Source organism: Notolabrus celidotus, chromosome 12 (genome assembly GCF_009762535.1).
Source record: "Notolabrus celidotus isolate fNotCel1 chromosome 12, fNotCel1.pri, whole genome shotgun sequence".
In the NCBI taxonomy this organism is placed as follows: domain Eukaryota; kingdom Metazoa; phylum Chordata; class Actinopteri; order Labriformes; family Labridae; genus Notolabrus; species Notolabrus celidotus.
This window is the reverse complement of record NC_048283.1, coordinates 16,371,708-16,386,373: the sequence shown is the minus strand read 5'-3', so window position 1 is coordinate 16,386,373 and position 14,666 is coordinate 16,371,708. Positions and strand designations below refer to the sequence as shown.

The 14,666-nt window shown below is 40.7% G+C and overlaps 2 protein-coding genes across 3 annotated transcripts; both read right to left on the bottom strand.

The window, feature by feature from the left end:
- Nucleotides 1-236: 236 nt before the first annotated feature.
- On the bottom strand, nt 237-4,063 carry aqp10a (aquaporin 10a). Its single transcript, XM_034698259.1, has 6 exons — nt 3,980-4,063; nt 2,510-2,636; nt 1,993-2,130; nt 1,788-1,906; nt 1,477-1,694; nt 237-564 (listed from the first exon to the last, which is right to left on the bottom strand). Exons 1-6 carry the CDS (start codon nt 4,061-4,063, stop codon nt 354-356), a joined length of 897 nt encoding a protein of 298 aa, XP_034554150.1. The 3' UTR covers nt 237-353.
- A 757-nt stretch (nt 4,064-4,820) lies between these two features.
- Nucleotides 4,821-13,195, bottom strand: si:dkey-92i15.4. Of its 2 annotated transcripts, none has more exons than XM_034698126.1 (7): nt 13,024-13,195; nt 8,959-11,857; nt 8,660-8,855; nt 6,845-6,943; nt 6,506-6,755; nt 6,283-6,399; nt 4,821-5,840 (listed from the first exon to the last, which is right to left on the bottom strand). In XM_034698126.1, exons 2-7 carry the CDS (start codon nt 11,499-11,501, stop codon nt 5,680-5,682), a joined length of 3,366 nt encoding a protein of 1,121 aa, XP_034554017.1. In that variant the 5' UTR covers nt 11,502-11,857; nt 13,024-13,195; the 3' UTR covers nt 4,821-5,679. The 2 variants fall into 2 exon arrangements, with proteins under 2 accessions (XP_034554017.1, XP_034554015.1); XM_034698124.1 differs by lacking the exon at nt 13,024-13,195 and adding an exon at nt 12,331-12,407 and having other exon boundaries at nt 4,875-5,840.
- Nucleotides 13,196-14,666: the final 1,471 nt, after the last annotated feature.

Genomic DNA, 14,666 nt, shown 5'->3' with positions numbered 1-14,666 from the left:
GACATTTATCAGAAAAGGCATGATAACTTCAGTTTAACATTTGTCCAATATTCAATACAGCATTTTATAAAAGTAAATACAACTAAGTTAAATAATCTAACTGAATGAATCCATATTCTAAAGCATACAAACATCAATGTAAACAGCATCATCACAATCAATATTGCTTACAGCTGCCTTTAAGTCTGCTAGTCTACTTGGTCTATTTTTGCTGGCTGTGCCAAAAAGTCAGCTTTACAGTATTCATAATATAGATATGACGTTTTATTGCTAACAGACGATTATAAGATATGTTTGTGCACCTCAACAGTTGCAAAGCAGCTTTGACATGAAGGAAATATTTACAGTAACGTTTATAAATGTGCAGCCTTTAACACTGCTCCATTTTCCCATGTGGTGCAAGGTAGATTGATTTTGTCACTGATGGTGGAGAGAGTGGAGAGACTCTCAGGAGGGTCCGGGTCGGGCAGGTGCCAGTCAATGAAGACCAAATACATTAAAGATCCTATTACACCCCCGATGGGTGGGGCCACCAGTGGCACCCAGAACCAGTAGTTGTAACACCTAGAGAGCAGAAAGACAGAAATTAAGATAAGAACATTTAGGGGTTAAGTGTATTTGCTCCAGCCTTCTGAGATGTGTTTAATTTTTTAATACACTGTATTTTATTAACAGTTTAAGCATGAGGTGAATTGTTCAGTGCAACAATATGACTAGAACTTTTTAATTTTTTCAACTTTATTCTAACTAATGGGTTATCAAACGCTTCTTTTCCCTTTGAGGAAGAGCTCTCCCTCTTTTCTTCCAGCTGCTGATGAATCTGGAAGCATAGTTTACATCAAAACATCCCTCCAGAGTACACTGACAACATGACTAATCAATTTGACTGTCTTATCCGTACACAATGACATACTGGCTTTTGCACGTAATCCATGGTGTTTTGCTATTTATATGAATTGTTTTGAGAAATGCACTTACTGTTTTGCAAATGTCGGGGATAATTTGAGAAATGTACCAAAGTGACTGAGAAAAACTGTTAGAACACAGTTTTACATGGCCCCCTAGTGGGCAGTAATCAATTAATGCAGCTTTCAGCAGCAGTGGAACTGAAGAGGAGACACGAAAACCAGACCATGTTGAGCAACAGGTTGCATCATGGATCAATACACCATATCATAATCAGATGATCTGTAACAAGCTGAGACTTCATGTTCCTTTAATCATGCATAAACAGCCTCTAAGTCTGATAACCTCTGACATACGGGATCTTCTAAGGAACCACAAGGTCAAAGATCTGTAGGAATGCCAAGCAGATATTTCTTCTCCTAATTTAAAAGGCTGAATTGCTTATTTTGCTTTATCAATTACACTTTAAATGTTTCATAATAGATAAGCATTCATAAACTATCAGCTCTTAAAAGTTTTATGGCTTTACTACAGTAGATATGTCCTGTTAATGTAAGATAAGATACGTACGTGAAGACCTCAGTTCCCCAGCCTGCAGTCAGAGTAAAGAGACGTGGCCCCAGATCTCGAGCTGGGTTTATTGCAGCACCACAGTTAGCAGACATTGACATGGAGATTCCCAGGACAATCACGGCTACTATGGGAGGAATCAGCTCTGTGGGAGCGGGAGTATTCCTCTTTTCATCCAAGCACAGGATGCACAACATGAGCATACCTGTGCCCACTATCTGATGAAAGTTAAAAAAGCAGAACTTACTTTAATAAAGAACAAAACAAATGTAAAAGAGCAGGATAAGGATTGCACGCATCCTCTCACTGACCTGGTCCAGAAAACTTCTTCCCAAACTTATGAACTCCGAGGGATAAGTGGCAAAGATAGATGCAGTCTCATTTAGGCCTTGTACAGTCAACACTCCTCCACTGAAATCCATTATAGCATCTGAGACAGCAACATGGGTAAGTTAGCAATACAATCACGTTAGACACCTGCATGTGTGTCACTGATGGAGTTCCAGAAAGACTCACCATAGTACACCAGATAGACAAGCCCCGATGCCACATAAGCCCCCAGGAGCTGGGAGAGGCTGTAAGGCACCAGCCGTCCCCAGGGCACCCGACCCAGAACACAGAAACTCAGAGTCACTGCTGGATTCAGATGAGCGCCTAATAAGAAAATATGGGATGGAGGGAGAAGAAAACAGGAAGGAGGAAGGCAGAAGTGAATTACAGCAAGAGACATTGAACGGTAATGAAATCTCAGATTATTTGTAGCCATATAGTGTGTCAACTAAGAGTTGCTGTGTCCTGGGTGGTATCAATCAGAGTGAAGGCCTTGAAGAGACACCAGATGTCTGTGCAGAGTGCAGCAGATATTAGTGTTATAAATCTAGAGTGCTCAGATCAGTGGATGGCTACAGTAATGGAAGGGTCCTGGATCAGAGTGCGAGGAAGCAAATCCAATACCGCTGTTGTATTTCAGTGTAAGTTAATCTTTTGAGGATGCCGCTCAAAGGTGTGATACTACACTGAATAAAGATCTTACCTGAGATGCCCTTGGTGAGGTACATCGCTGACATCACACCCACAGAGAAGGCCATGTTGACGGACAGGAACTGACCTTTAGTGTCTCTACTCGTCTTCACCTGAGCTGCAGCGGAGCAGCCGAACAGCTTCACAGCACAGAAAGAGAAACATGGGACTTCAGGAGAAGATAGATCGACAATATCGCCAATATCCATCAAAAATATATCTCTACAGCTATAATCAGTGTTATTTTATCAGTCATAATTTAAGATTGAGTTTAAACTTCACATAGACATTACTTTTTATAAGATAATAATGCACCGTTTTTACAAAATGAGAAGCTCAGATGAAGTGCTGCAGGTTTAAGTTATTAACCTAAAATCAAATCAGTCACCTTTAAAACTAATTAATATGATACATCCTTAGATAGATAGATAGATAGATAGATAGATAGATAGATAGATAGATAGATAGATAGATAGATAGACAGACAGACATACATACTCCTCAGGAAACACAAAGATATGAGGTTGTAAAAATATAATTAAATGTATGTCATGAGCTTGCCTTTGTAATTAACCCGTCTTAGCTCTTACGTAAGCGGCAACATTACAAACAATCCGTCTTTGAACCACGCAGAGGAGAGGGTCACCAATAAACCTAACTTCTGCTTCTGTATATATCCCATTCAAATCACACCTCTAGTAAGACTTTTTCTGAAGAAACATAAAGTGTTCTTAAGACATTATTAGATTATTACAAGTCTAGATAAAGTTGGAGCAAGTCATGCTATGGCAAAGTATCATTAAAGTTGTAGGTAACAGCATTAAATGCAAAGAGAAATGATGACAGGTGCAGGGACTGTTATGATTAAGCAATATGTAAAGATAATACAGATCATATTAATGAATTCCTTTTGTGGATTACATCAATCTATGAGTAACATTTTCATCTTTTGTGCATGCATTTATTTGTGAATGATAAGTTTTAAACTGACCCTTTCTCCAAAGGGACAAATAATTATTTGAATATAATCAAAATAAAAACATAATTCTTACAGTCTGTTTTACGTCATTGTTGAATGATTCTTTCAATAATATTTAAACCCCTACAGTGGTTCAAGCACAGCATTATGTAAAAAACAACAACATTCTTTTCATTGGAAAAACTACTGACATTTCCGACAAGTCCGATTGTTTTATTGTTTTCATTGTTTTATTATCCTGTGTTTTAAATGTTTTATGCCTGCGGTGTTTGTCTATTTATGTACAGCACTCTGTTTTGGCTGTGGTCGTTTTTAAAGTACTTTATAAATATAATTGAGTTGAGTTGAGTTGAGTTGAGATGAGATATTGAAATATTTCTGAATATTATCTGACTTTTTCAACTTTCTCTTTTCTTTTTAGGAAATCAAAGAAACTCTAAACAGTGTAAACACTCTGTATTTCAACTGATCAAATATCAATCTCTAATACTCACTGTCACTTACCAGTAAGACGAAAGTTCCCAAGAACTCAGCCATGCACTCTCTCACCAGAGCATTCCTCACTTTCCGAAAACGTTTCTGCATCATTCCTGGAGTCAAATCCCTCTTTTCATCTCACGCTGAACTCTGTGTTTTTTAGATGGACCAGCTTTGAGCTGCCTCTCTGTCTGTACAGGAGTTTGTGTAAACGAGCAGGTCTCAGAACCAAACAGAAATACGTTTTCTGTCACAGCTTCCACCTGAGCATCTAAGGACCTGGCTCACTGTATCCCACCTCTCTGCCGTCTCCACTGCAGGTCAAACACTGTTACTTATTAATTGTAATGTCACACCTCCGGATTGGCTGGAGCAGAGCGTAATATTGCTCAGCTGTTATATGAACAGAGGCCATAAAACGGTAGATTATCTGTTGACTGCACAAACCCGCTATTTATACAGCACTAAATGAACCTCATGAAGGTCATCATAATAAGTCATAAGTCTGTGTCAAATACAAAGACAGCTGCAGGTAATACTACAGTACTGGATACATAAGAGTGGATAACACAAATACAATTCTTATAAAGTCTTTTTCTGACACAATTCCTCAAATGTTCTGGATATCATAAAAATGTTAAGTTTCCAACCCTCCATATTTGAAGCTTATAAGAGTCTTTGAGAGACAAATCCCCAATTTTTTCAAAAAACAACTGTATGAATCATATAATGAGGAATGATGGTGTGGTGAAAAAAATAGGTTGTTAGGGAGGTCATCATTAGAGACAATGTCACGATAACCCCTGTGAGTACACTCTGGACTCCCTAATGTGTTAAGTAAGATAAATAATGGACAGTACAGTTAAGAAGGATGGCAACGGATATTTTATTGCTGATAATATTCAGAGTGGCATGTGACTTCTGCCCACAGACAGGTGACGACACAAGATAAGGCGTATGAAAAGAGATACCTTGATGTCTATGGAAAATAGCTTTGATTTGTGCCTACTTTATTTTGAGTGTGCTTTTTTAAGCAAAGGTAGAACTATGAACGTTTCCACAACATAAACCTTTAAAGGTGTTTTGAAGTTGTAAAAATAGTTACGTCGGCAGCTTGTGGCATCTTATCTTATCACATCCGCTTTTGACGAGTATCTGTTTTGTTATGCATAAGAGGACAGATACCTTTAACCCGTTTCCGACTTTTGTTCACTAAGCTTTGTTTGCTAACTGGTAGAAAGATAACATCTTATCACACTATCTCCTTCTCCTGGATGAAAGAATGAAAAGCATGATTTAAGTTGAGGTTTATTAAAAAGCAATATCAACTGTGCATGAAGTTAGCTTCTATTTACAATATATTACAAGGTGTTTTTGCATAGACAAAATGTAACAACACAAGCTTTTCAACTGATCACACTATAAGTAACAAAAGTTGGTTTAATGATGTATTTGCCATCAGTGCACTTGAATTATGGCTGGCACAGAAACATTCCAGGCCTGAGGTAGATCTTGAGGATAACGTGAGGAAAAATACACACTTTTGACCTGGTCTCCAAGATTATATTCCCGTTAGGGATTTCGTAAAAAGAGCTTTGAAACTAATGGCTGGATTGTTTTCAAGGCATTAGCCCAACAGGGCTGAATCCATAGCTTATTACATTGCCAGGTTGAACAATGCTTCTGTCAAGGACGGCAATGAGTTTCTTTTCAATCAGTAATCATCTTTATGTTTCCCGATGTTGAGTTCGACACAGCACCACATCCACGGGCCCGGTGGGTAGCCTTCTGATAAATGTCCACGCCTCCAGACGTCTCATCCCCACCATGCTCACTCCCTCAATCTCTACAACCTCATCACCAGGACACACCCTGTCAACAGGGCCTCCTAAAGAGACAGGTGGGAAGGAAATTCAGAGTCTTAATTAACATGTCTTGTTTATAATAGTTCAAGTTGTAGAAGACAAAATCAACTTGTGTAGTACATATGTAATATTTATTATAGTGAAGTACATTTTTATTTAATCTACATGTACAAAACTTGTGTTTGTCTATTTTCTGTCTTTGCTGCAGCTATGCAAAAAGTCAAGCAGAGACCTTCTTAGCTGTTGTACCTTGTGATAGATAAAATATGATAAAGCTCCCTCTAGAGAAGTGTGCATGAGCCTGAATGGCCTTCAGGGAAAACCTGACTTCACCCAAGTAACGCTCATAGATATTGAGATTCATATATTAGATTATAAGAATAATATTAAGGCCTCATAATAAAAAATGGGTATCTGTGTATTTCTGTTAATCTCTTTGAGTCTAAAAATGGTCAAAAATCTCACCCTGGAAGATCTTCTGTACAGTTAGTGGTTTGTCCTCCTGACTGGAGCCCACTCCCCCCTCCAGGCTGAAGCCCAGATCCCTGCTGTTCTTCTCCAGACTCACACACAAAAGCTCACCTAAGAGAGCATCAAAAGCAAAGAAAAAAAGGGAGAAAGAAGAAAATCTGTAAGTATTGAATTAATTCATACTGATGTCTTTTCAGATTTGATTATGAAGTCTCACCTGTCGGGGTGTCCTGAGTCTCTGTTGGCACTTGATTTTTTGTCTGCGCTCCCCCTTTACTGACACTGCTTGTCCCTGCTCTCTTAAGGACCACCACCCCCAAATCCCGCATCTTCGCCCTTCTAAGGACCCTCACGGCCTCCCAATGGGCATAACCTCCCAATGCTGTGCCATTGATTGACAAGACCTGTTCCCCCTCTTGTATGGAGCCTTCCTTGGCTGCTACCCCCAAGTGAAACACCTTATGAACCTGGAAGAAAGACAAGTAGAGCAAAAGTGAGAACAATGAGGACATTGCCTCTGGATATTTGTCTAAGGTTAGAGCCTGTTTTTCCTCACAGTGACTGGCTTGTTTTGGTCAGTGCCTCCAGCCAAACTGAAGCCTAGTCCCACTCCCGCTTCCTTATGTAGAACAACCACCTGGACATCGTTATAGTCCTGCAAGGAAAGGTAGAACATACAGATAATGTGATGTGTAATGAATTTTTTAACATTTTAATACACAGCTAAGTCAAATATTTCAAAGAGAGGGTAATGATATAAACCAAGGATCTATAGCTACATCCAATAGGTCCCACACAGTCGGTCTAGGTTCAGACAGTAGTTTGAAGTGAAACAACTAAACTCCTTGTATTAACTAATATTAGTGAGTTCTGACTTGGAATCAACTCAGATTCCTCTCTGGTGGCTCTGACTCAACACAGACGTTAACACTGAGGACTCCAGACTTGACTCAGACACAAGGTTTGGTGACTGGACTACAAAACTGTGCTCACAGTGGGAACCTGAAATGCTTTTATACTGTTATACTGCTGTATCCCAGGTTTAACAAACAAAACATTTACATTTCACTGCTTCCTGTTTAGTGAAAAGACAAAAAGACTGGATATAGAAAATGTGGAAGGACGTTAAGCCATACTTCAAGTCATAGGCGTTTCTAGCCCATTTTTGGAGGTGCTGAAGCCCCTCTAAATTGAATCCCAGCACCCCTAAAATTTGAGAGATTTTTAATTTTTTTTTTTTACTGAATGTCCTTTTTAACAAGCTAGAAATGTTTCAAAACCATACAGTACTTGGTTGAAACGTAATATTTACAAAAATACAGCAGCTCCACCGCGTTTTACATGTAGTGCATTGCAGTTCAAATGAAGGTCCAAAAAATAACTCCAATGTCTATTTTTTGGTATATTTGGTACTCACTACAGGGGGCTGGTTTACTCCAGAAACATACATACTGTTTATGTATGTTGAGGAGCTGCTGTATCAAAATGAGTTGTCTTTCCCCAGAAATTAGGGTTACCATATGTTTCTTTTATGATCCCAATCCATTTCTCTTTTTGCTGTGGCTCAGCATTTAAATAACCTTTATCAGATTTGATGGTTTAGTCACAAACTTTCCCAAAAGTGTTATACTTTTCTTTCACAAATGTGGGAATGAAATTGCATTAAAATGTACAAAACAGTGAAATGTATCTTGCCCAGATCAGCACCCCTAAACATCCGATCCTAGAATCACCCCTGCTTCAAGTTAAAACAAACACTACGAAAACAGCTAATGTTACAATTCTACTACCTCCCAGCTAAGAATGCATATCAAAAGTGTCAAATAGCACTTGAGAAAAAGCCCAACTAACTTCAAATTAAGCTAGCAAATTATATACCTTTCCTATGATCTGGCTTGGACAGCTCACTTGTTAGCATAGACATCTACATTAGCAAGCGAACACTCAACAAGCTAACGGTAATATCACCCAGAAATGTACTCATTCCTTTTTGTATCATGTAACACTATCAATCATTAATGTGTTCTAGCAAATTGTAACATCAGCTGTTATTTTATGGTTGCTAAAAGGTTATCAAATATGTTGTTTTACCTTAAAATAAGGCCTAAATTCACTATGAACTATGGTTACTGCTGTTGTGTTCATTTTCCAATCAATTAAGGAGGAGCATGAAATTCCCTGCATTTGAAACCTGCAAACTGTAACACAGCAGTACTTATGATAACAGCATTTTATCTTGTGTAAGCATGGTGAATACTGTTGGCTAAGTGACCAAAGTCATAGCCAAGAAAAGATTGTTGGTTCAATACCTTGAGCTAAAAACTACAGCCGAGCATCAGATAATCATCCACTGATACCAAGTTATCTCTACCTGCAAAGTGCTGTCACCCAGGCTCCTGACATCCTCCAGTAGCTTATCGAGGTCCTCTGTGGGCATCACTGACACATAGGACATTGCAGACATGTCTGAGCTCAGGGAGGCAGATCGCCGGCCTATAGATTGCCACTCGTCGCTATCATTCTCTGACTCATAGTCCACTCCAGCAAAGTTACACAGGTCTGAAAGACTACAGATAGGAAAGTAGAAAGTTCAGAATTTAAAGTGTGACTGAATGTTGGAATGAAGGCCTCCACTAAAGCACATGATTTAGAGATACAGACAGTACGCACCTGACACAGAAGCTCCTACGATCTGACTGGCTCATGTTGCTAGTGATGGTAACTGAGGACTCTCCAGAGTCTGAATCATAGTTTGAATCTTCATCCTTCTGTGTGCTTTCATCATCATCGTCCTCATCATTATCATCATCTTCATCATTCCAGACACTAATTGTAGGGTTCAAGCCAGCTACCCATGCATTGAGGTCCAACACTTGCTTCTTTCCCTTTGGAAAGACTTCATTGACATCTGGAGGGATGGGATCAGGAAGACCGCTGTGGGATGTAGTGGTGCCAGGTCGAGGGAGAGGTGGGGCATCTGCTTTGGGTGTTTTTGCTGCTTGTGTAGGAACAGGAGTGCTTTCATTTAAACTTTTGGCAACAGGAGTGGAGTTTCCTGGTTGGGTTGTAGGAGAGAGAACAGGTGAGTGGTTTGGAGTGTTTGTTGGAGTCTTGTCATCATCGCTAGCGGGTGAGAGAACGATGACGGATGTGGCTTTCTGCACACCATCAGGAGTGTCGCTGAAGTTGGACAGAAGTAGTGAAGTTGGTCTCTCACTTGCTTCCTCAGGGCTAGGGAGCTTGCTGAAATCTGCTTCATCTATGTAGAAGTTTCTACGCCCTCTTCTATCTCCTCCATCTATTTGGATTTCAAGAGTGCTTTTGACCCTGGAGTACTTTTCAAAATCTTCAGCACAATTGTTACCTTTGTCTATTTCTTTTCTTTCATTCTCAACAAAGTCTCCCCCTTCTCTCTCTTTCCTCTGTAATCTGAATCCAACCTCGTCCACTGATAAGGACCTTTCTGACCCCAGCTTTTTTTCTGCTCCTATCTCCTCAGACTTGTCTCTCCATTCTTTTGTTGACCCATTCTTTTTCTTTCCATCATGAGCCTCGCTTAGTTGTGTTGGCACAGAGAAAGCTCTTCTCGGCATCAGGACATTTCCTGTAGCCAAACCTTGAAATCTCTGTGACAGAGCCTCAAACTGGCTGATCTTATTTCTCACACTGGCTACAGTTTTGACCGACAACCCCTCAGTATATTTCTTCCTTTCTGGTGTTTTCATTGAGGTTGTCATTGGGTTTGAGTCAAACACATCATCAGTGCTAATACTCTTTGATTTAGCTTTGTCATTTGCTCTATCTACAGTCTCTTGGTTATCAAGCCAACCAGTCCTTTTTTTTGCATTGTCACTTTTTTCCTCTCTATGGTTCAGCCTGCTCCAGTCCGTACTTCCACTTAATCTTCTCTCTCTTGATCCAGACCAGTCCTTCAAAGAAGCAGAACTCCTCTTGTCAAAGGAAGTGCTTGACTCTGGCTGTGCAGTTATTTGTGCTGCAGCCCTCTCAGCTCTTATTCGAGCTGCAGTAGTGTACCTGCTCCTTGCTCTGTCCAGAGACATTGTGCCACTGTCTCCTAACACTCTACCCAAGTTGATACTCTTGATCTGTGGTGGACACTGTCCTAATGGTTTTTCCCTGTTCCTATTAGAGGAAAGTAAAGTGTCAGAACCTGAGTCATCTGTTAGCGTCCAGGTGTATGAACTCCTGCTTTGCACTGGACTAAGGTTGTTTGGCTGTCCAAGTGAGAAACTCCTTGGGAACGTTCCCCCTGATGTCCAGTTGTATGCTCTCGGCTGTTGTGGAATGATGAGGTCTTTGGCTGTTTCTCTATAAAGGGGGTTCAAAGAGGTGGAGTCCTCAATGTTACCAAAGCCAACTGACCCGTAGAGTTTCTCTATCCGCTCCAGAATACTCTGACCCCCTTTGGATCCAAATGAGGCAGACGGCACTCTCACATTAGAGCAAGGTCCAGACTGGGACCTTAACCTGGTAGGGAGAGAGTGTCCTCTACTGGTTTTGTCCAAAGCCTGATCCATATGACTGACTGGGCTTCTCTCTTGGATAACATTACTTGTTCCTGAAGTGTTATAATAGGTCTGTATTGAAGACCTCACCCTTCCACTGGCACCATGAGCTCCTGTCCTTTCATCCAAGCCTCCAGCGAGTCTACAGATGTCACTTGCTAGTCTAGTTGATGAGATGTCAGCTCTTTTGCCGCGATCATAGCTTCTTTCCCCTGCCTTCCAATCCAAACTTTTGCTTCTACTTGGGAGGCTGGATCTCCTCAACTCTGCTCTGCCATGGCGTTCAGATGCAAAGCTGGCACTTCTGTCAGTTCCATACTCTTTGATTGGTTTGTCTGCTGTTCCATTCTGGTCCAGCTGAGCTGACATTTTGTAGCCTAATGTGTCCTTCTCCTCACACTGACTGATCACACCACTGCTCCTCCTAATCCTGGCTTGATAACTAGCAGCTTTGGGGTCTTCATGGTTGATTGAACTATATGCACCAGTCTGCAAGCCATATCTTTTTAATTCTCCAACTTCCTCAGAACCACCCCTGTCCTCTTCCAGAAAACCTCTAGGTTTCCTGACACCTGGTCTTCGTGTGAGGCTGTAAGAAGGAGAGTTAGCTGGGCGGACAGTGAAGAGCGCTCCTGCCCTCTGCTTGTTGTACTCACTCACTTGAGTGGGGAGTAAAGACAAGTCCATTGTCCAAGAGTAAACAAAGTTAATGACCACCTGTGAAGTGCCAAATCCCAAAAAGGGAGCGGAAGAGTGAACTTGATATTTAAGAGATTCCAAGCAACTATCTTTAACACTGAACTTTGGCAGTAGCTTGTCTGAATGCTGCAATTTTCAGTGTGCAAAAACCATTAGACCTGGCACACTACAGTTTCCTCATTTGTATTTTTAGCACAGGAACAAATCCTTGATAGCAACGTTTGATATTTCAGAGGTGTTGTCTTGTGGTCCAGATGGGTCCTCTTCGGCACCTCTTGATTTTTTGTTCTGTTCCTTGGAGTGTTTGGGTCCCCAGCATATCTTCAGCGAACAGCTCACATTGCCTGCCAAGCATAAAAATGTACAGATTTTCACCCTCAGGGTGGATTGGTCTGGAATGTTTTGATACGTGGATTGTGGTTTGCACTGGCTCTTCAAAATGTCAAACACAATCCTAGAGTGGTTGAGGTCAGTGATCATGACATTTTACAAAGGAGAACTAAATGGATGAGAGAGGATAAGACGATGATACGAATAAAACAACAGCTAAATAAAAAGCTAAAGGATGAAAGTCAGAGAACCAAAAACACCAGAGTATGCTCACTCTTAACTCCGGTCAGTCATGTCACTTTGAAACACACCCCTACCCTCCTGACATTACCCCTCACACTGACACTCAATGAGCCTATACACAGAACATAGAGACTCAGATAATGCTCTCTCACACACGTATCATAACTACTGTTTACACAAGCAACATACTCATGACTACCTGTCAGCGTCAGCTAAACCTGAATCAAAAACTGGAAGAACTCACCTAACAGCAATCCAGTCAGCGAAAAACAATGTATTAAAGTGTCACAATCAGTCTCCGAGCAGCCCATATCGTCTCTTAGAAACAAAGGAACAACAACAATGGAAGCCTTGTAACAGTGGATTCATGAGAAATGATCAGATTAGATGAGATCAGAGTTAGTTTGACTTACATGCTGCATACTGAGAGACTGATAGTGTGACTGGTATGATGACAGTGGTTCATCAGGAATATCTAAGGTTACAGTACACAATAGGCATTGTCGGGGAGCTAACTTTGATCATTAATCAGGTCAGGATTAGAATCCAATCATCTCTATTGACCATAAACCCATACACTCAATTGCTCATTTACTGTACACATTTTCAACAAGGAGCTCTCTTTGAATTATATGAGGCTATTTGCATTTTCAAAAGTCTATGTTACAGCAAGTTACTTTGGGAAAGCAGTCTCTGTTGTGCTTTCCGAGGTGAGGCACAGTGTCGGTTTACAGAAACACCTGTTGTACTAACGAACACAAAGCCTCCCATCTGGGTAACCGGGGCAACACTGCACGGTTTACTTTTAACGCTGATAAGAACAACAAGATAGACACAAATGCTACCATATGTCAAGCAACAAACACACATTTCCTCCACATTTATATTTACAATTCAATTAAAAGTCTAAACACATTCACAAAAAGATGTCCCCTACCTTTTCTAAAAGAGATCTCTACACATGTCACAGTCCGCCGTGTTGACACAGATTCAAACTGACAGCAGCTCTCTGTAATGACATCAGCTCCTAACTCCTCTCTCTCCGTCTTTTTCTCTTTACATCAGCTTTGCATGATGGAGTGTGTACAGTGACGCAAACCTGCCACACTGGTTTACTCTCTTGTCCTCTCCCTCCCTCTCTCTCTCTCTCTGTCTGTCCGTCTCTCTCTCTCCTCCCCCTCTCATTGTTGTCTTCTCCCTCTTTTCCTCTTCTCACAGGGTAGCATTCCTGACAACAGTTCAATGTGTCACCCACTTAACAGCTCAACAGGACAGGGAGTGCACACATACACGTATCACGTGCTAACATTCAAGCCCTAAAGAAAACTCAAACTCCATCTAACATCAGCATTTCATAGCTGGAGGGAGAGGGGACACAGCTTGTGTAGTTGTGTGAAATGGAACAAGGGTGACATTTCCCAACATGGTCTTTTATTATCTCCCCTTCTAAGGCAAACCTGAGTCTAATTATCTGGGAATAGCAGGTATCCAAATACATAATAACAGTGCACCTTTAATTGGGACCAGAGACAACAAAGAGCTCATGTAGACTCAAATACCAGCAGGGATAAATATTGTTAAAAGTGCACCTCTCGTATGACACATGTTCAACCTAAAAGAGCTCAATTGGAAACATACTTGTTGTGAATCTGTGGGACTGTAATACAGATAGGAGGAAGGAAATATTTGACATTGCTGATAGGTTTTAACTAGAAGAAGAATGGTTTGTAGGAGACTGGATTGTGCAGTGGGAAGGTGAACAAACAGTATTTGACCCTTAAAGAAAGAAGATTAATCAGACATGTAAAAATAGTTGTACTTAATGTTTTATGTACATGCTTGTGTTATTGTGGCTTTTTGCATGCACCTGCTACTGTCTTCCGTTGAAGCAGAGGAAACTGTGGTTATCAAATGTTGCAGCACTAGACAAGGTTCTGCCTCAATGTGTCACTGTGCTTGTGAAAGGTCAGAAACCACTTGGTTAGAAACATTGCTGCTTGGCCATGTCTTAAGTCTCTAATGATCCTTAAATGATAAGTTAAACAGGCAGGGGTCTGGTAGGTTGCATGGTCTTCTCAGGACAGAGATAAATCTGTTAGGGGTAAATAGCAACAGTATGACTCCACAGACACCCACCCTTGTTCCTGAGAGAAGAATGGCACTCAGTGTATGTGCAGGATGGATGCAAATCAGTGTTGTGCTCACTGACACACTGGTTCTTTCAATACATTCTTAAGGGTGTAGGACTCGAAGAACTATGTGAGGAAGGGCAGTTTATGGTATTTGATCAGGATGTCACAGTGGATATAAATAGTCAAATGCCTGTCATTTTATTGTCAAGGGGCATTTGTAATAGGCAAGAAGGTAGGTATGAGGTTTCAAAAATGCCAAAAAGAATTTGTCTTTGTCTATTCAATATTTAACTGTACCTTTGGTTGTGAGAGAACTATTTCCACAGCATCTTCTACTCACCTGACAACACGTTTGTCTGTCAATCCAGCTACTGAGGGCTAAAACAGTACACAAGAATCAAAGAATCCCTTTTCGGGAACATTTGGAGAGGAACTTCTTGTAGCTTGT